This window comes from Wolffia australiana, chloroplast (genome assembly GCF_029677425.1).
Source record: "Wolffia australiana chloroplast, complete genome".
Classification (NCBI taxonomy): domain Eukaryota; kingdom Viridiplantae; phylum Streptophyta; class Magnoliopsida; order Alismatales; family Araceae; genus Wolffia; species Wolffia australiana.
In genome coordinates this window covers 160001-165000 of record NC_015899.1, presented here as the reverse complement: position 1 = coordinate 165000, position 5000 = coordinate 160001, and the positions used below count along the sequence as shown (strand labels likewise).

Below are 5000 nucleotides of genomic sequence, written 5' to 3'. Positions count from 1 at the left end.
GGTCCACAAGAGATCAGACATTTTTTCAGAAAAAACAAGATGTTTCTTTTGTCCCTTCCAGGCGATCAGAAAATAAAGAAATGGTTGATATATTCAAGATAATTACGTATTTACAAAATACCGTCTCAATTCATCCTATTTCATCAGATCCGGGATGTGATATGGTAGTTCCGAAGGATGAACCGGATATGGACAGTTCCAATAAGATTTCATTCTTGAACAAAAATCCATTTTTGGATTTATTTCATCTATTCTATGACCGGAACAATGGGGGATACACGTTACGCCACGATTTTGAATCAGAAGAGAGATTTCAAGAAATGGCGGATCTATTCACTCTATCAATAACGGAGCCGGATCTGGTGTATCATAGGGGATTTGCCTTTTCTATTGATTCCTACGGATTGGATCAAAAAAAATTATTGAATAGGGTATTCAACTCCAGAGATGAATCGAAAAAGAAATCTTTATTGGTTCTACCTCCTCTTTTTTATGAAGAGAATGAATCTTTTTATCGAAGGATCAGAAAAAACTCGGTCCGGATCTACTGCGGGAATTATTTGGAAGATCCAAAACTCAAAATAGTGGGATTTGCTAGCAACAACATAATGGAGGCAGTCAATAAATATAGATTGATCCGAAATATGATTCAAATCCAATATAACACCTATCGGTACATAAGAAATGTCTCGAACCGATTCTTTTTAATGAATAGATCCGATCGCAACTACGAATATGGAATTCAAAAGGATCAAATAGGAAATGATACTCTGAATCATATAACTATAATGAAATATACGATCAACCAACATTTATCGAATTTGAAAAATAGTCAGAAGAACTGGTTTGATCCTCTTTTTTCTCGAATCGAGAGATCCATCAATCGGGATCCTGATGCCTATAGATACAAATGGTCCAATGGGAACAATAATTTCCAGGAACATTTGGAACATTTCGTTTCTGAACAGGGGAACCGTTTTCAAGTAGTGTTCGATCGATTACGTATTAATCAATATTCGATTGATTGGTCCAAGGCTATCGACAAACAAGATTTGTCTAAATCACTTCGTTTCTTTTTGTCCAAGGCACTTCTCTTTTTGTCTAAGTCACTTCGTTTCTTTTTGTCCAAGACACTTCCTTTTTTCTTTGTGAGTATTGGAAATATCCCCATTCATAGGTCCGAGATCCACATCTATGAATTGAAAGGTACAAACGATCAACTCTGCAATCAGTTGTTAGAATCCATAGGTATTCAAATCGTTCATTTGAATAAATTGAAACCCTTCTTATTGGATGATCATGATACTTCCCAAAGACCGAAATTCTTGATAAATGGAAGAACAATATTACCATTTTTGTTCAATAAGATACCAAAGTGGATGATTGACTCATTCCATACTAGAAATAATAGCAGAAAATCCTTTGATAACACGGATTCCTATTTCTCATCCCACGATCGAGACAATTGGCTGAATCCCGTGAAACCATTTCATAGAAGTTCATTGATATCTTCTTTTTATAAAGCAAATCGACTTCGATTCTTGAATAATCCACATCACTTCTGGTTCTATTGTAACAAAGGATTCCCCTTTTATGTGGAAAAGGCCTGTATCAATAATTATGATCTTACGTATGGACAATTCCTCAATATCTTGTTCATTCGCAACAAAATATTTTCTTTGTGCGTCGGTAAAAAAAAACCTATTTTTTTGGAGAGAGAGGCTATTTTACCAATAGATTCACAGGTCTCTGACATATTCATATCTAACGAATTTCCAAAAAGTGGTAACGAAACATATAACTTGTACAAATCTTTCCATTTTCCAATTCGACCCGATCCATTCGTTCGTAGAGCTATTTACTCGATCGCAGACATTTCTGCAACACCTCTAACAGAGGAACAAATAGTCAATTTTGAAAGAACTTCTTGTCAGCCTTTTTCAGATATGAATCTATCTGATTCAGAAGGGAAGAACTCGCATCAGTATCTCAGTTTCAATTCAAACATGGGTTTGATTCACACTCCATGTTCTGAGAAATATTTACCATCCGGAAAGAGGAAAAAACAGAGTCTTTGTCTAAAGAAATGCGTTGAGAAACAGCAGATGTATAGAACCTTTGAACGAGATAGTGCTCTTTCAAATCTCTCAAAATGGAATCTGTTCCAAACATATATGCCATGGTTCCTTACTTCGACAGGGTGCAAATATCTAAATTTTACCCTTTTAGATGCTTTTTCAGACTCATTGCCGATACTAAGTAGCAGTCAAAAATTTGTATCCATTTTTCATGATATTATGCATGGATCAGATATATCATGGCCAATTCGTCAGAAAAAATGGTGGGCGATTCTTTCACAATGGACTCCGATAAGTGAGATTTCGAGTAAGTGTTTACAGAATCTTCTTCTGTCCGAAGAAACGATTCATCGAAATAATGAGTCACCCGTTCCATTGATATGGACACATCTGAGATCAACAAATGCTCGGGAGTTCCTTTATTCAATCCTTTTCTTTCTTCTTGTTGCTGGATATCTCGTTCGTATACATCTTCTCTTTGTTTCCCGAGCCTCTAGTGAGTTACAGACAGAGTTAGAAAAGATCAAATCTTTGATGATTCCATCATACATGATTGAGTTGCGAAAACTTCTGGATAGGTATCCTACATCGGAACTGAATTCCTTCTGGTTAAAGAATCTGTTTCTAGTTGCTCTGGAACAATTAAGAGATTCTTTGGAAGAAATACGGGGTTCTGCTTCTGACAGCAACATGCTATTGGGTGGTGGTCCCGCTTATGGGGTCAAATCCATACGTTCTAAGAATAAATATTTGACTATCAATCTCATCGATCTCATAAGTATCATACCAAATCCCGTCAATCGAATAACTTTTTCGAGAAATACGAGACATCTAAGTCGTACAAGTAAAGAAATCTATGCATTGATAAGAAAAAGAAAAAACGTGAACGGTGATTGGATTGATGATAAAATAGAATCCTGGGTCGCGAACAGTGATTCGATTGATGATGACGAAAGAGAATTCTTGGTTCAGTTCTCCACCTTAACGACAGAAAAAAGAATTGATCAAATTCTATTGAGTCTGACTCATAGTGATCATTTATCAAAGAATGACTCTGGTTATCAAATGATTGAACAACCGGGATCAATTTACTTACGATACTTAGTTGACATTCATAAAAAGTCTCTAATGAATTATGAGTTCAATAGATCCTGTTTAGCAGAAAGACGGATATTCCTTGCTCATTATCAGACAATCACTTATTCACAAACCTCGTGTGGGGCTAATAGTTTTCATTTCCCATCTCATGGAAAACCCTTTTCGCTCCGCTTAGCCCTATCTCCTTCTAGGGGTATTTTAGTGATAGGTTCTATAGGAACTGGACGATCATATTTGGTCAAATACCTAGCTACAAACTCTTATGTTCCTTTCATTACGGTATTTCCGAACAAGTTCCTGGATGACAAGCCTAAAGGTTATCTTATTGATGATATCGATATTGATGATAGTGACGATATTGATAATGACCTTGAGACGGAGCTGCTAACTATGACGAATGTGCTAACTATGTATATGACGTCGAAAATAGACCGATTTGATATCACCCCTCAATTCGAATTAGCCAAAGCAATGTCTCCTTGCATAATATGGATTCCAAACATTCATGATCTGTATGTGAATGAGTCGAATTACTTATCCCTCGGTTTATTAGTGAACTATCTCTCCAGGGACTGTGAAAGAAGTTCCACTAGAAATATTCTTGTTATTGCTTCGACTCATATTCCCCAAAAAGTGGATCCCGCTCTAATAGCTCCGAATAAATCAAATACATGCATTAAGATACGAAGGCTTCTTATTCCACAACAACGAAAGCACTTTTTCATTCTTTCATATACTAGGGGATTTCACTTGGAAAAGAAAATGTTCCATACTAACGGATTCGGGTCCATAACCGTGGGTTCCAATGCACGAGATCTTGTAGCACTTATCAACGAGGCCCTATCAATTAGTATTACACAGAAGAAATCAATTATAGAAACTAATACAATTAGATCAGCTCTTCATAGACAAACTTGGGATTTGCGATCCCAGGTCAGATCGGTTCAGGATCATGGGATCCTTTTCTATCAGATAGGAAGGGCTGTTGCACAAAATGTACTTCTAAGTAATTGCCCCATAGATCCTATATCTATCTATATGAAGAAGAAATCATGTAAGGAAAGGGATTCTTATTTGTACAAATGGTACTTCGAACTTGGAACGAGCATAAAGAAATTAACGATACTTCTTTATCTTTTGAGTTGTTCTGCCGGATCGGTCGCTCAAGATCTTTGGTCTCCATCCGGACCCGATGAAAAAAATGGGATTACTTCGTTTGGATTTGTTGAGAATGATTCTGATCTAGTTCATGGCCTTTTAGAAGTAGAAGGCGCTCTGGTGGGATTCTCACGGAAAGAAAAAGATTGCAGTCAGTTTGATAATAATCGAGTGACATTGCTTCTTCGGTCCGAACCAAGGAATCCGTTAGATATGATGCAAAATGGATCTTGTTCTATCGTTGATCAGAGATTTCTATATGAAAAATACGAATCGGAGTTTGAAGAAGGGGAAGGAGCCCTCGACCCGCAACAGATAGAGGAAGATTTATTAAATCACATAGTTTGGGCTCCTAGAATATGGCGCCCTTGTGGCAATCTATTTGATTGTATCGAAAGGACCAATGAATTGGGATTTCCATATTGGGCCAGGTCATTTCGGGGCAAACGGATCATTTTTCATAAAGAGAATGAGCTTCAACAGAAGGATTCGGAGTTCTTGCAGAGTGGAACCATGCAGTACCAGACACGAGATAGATCTTCCAAAGAACAAGGCTTTTTTCGAATAAGCCAATTCATTTGGGACCCTGCGGATCCATTCTTTTTCCTATTCAAAGATCAGCCCTTTGTCTCTGTGTTTTCACGTCGAGAATTCTTTGCAGATGAA

The 5000-nt window shown here is 37.1% G+C and overlaps 1 protein-coding gene across 1 annotated transcript in view, besides 1 other annotated feature; it reads left to right on the top strand. All coding sequences in view use genetic code 11, as the record gives it.

Moving 5' to 3' along the window:
- Positions 1 to 5000, top strand: part of ycf2 (hypothetical chloroplast RF21) — a 6876-nt gene that overhangs the window by 1552 nt on the left and 324 nt on the right. Inside the window, exon 1 of the mRNA in view lies at positions 1 to 5000. This exon is cut by the window's left edge and continues 1552 nt beyond it; it is cut by the window's right edge and continues 324 nt beyond it. Coding sequence (YP_004770008.1) covers positions 1 to 5000 — 5000 coding nt within the window.
- Positions 1 to 5000: part of a repeat region (repeat IRb) that runs on past both edges of the window.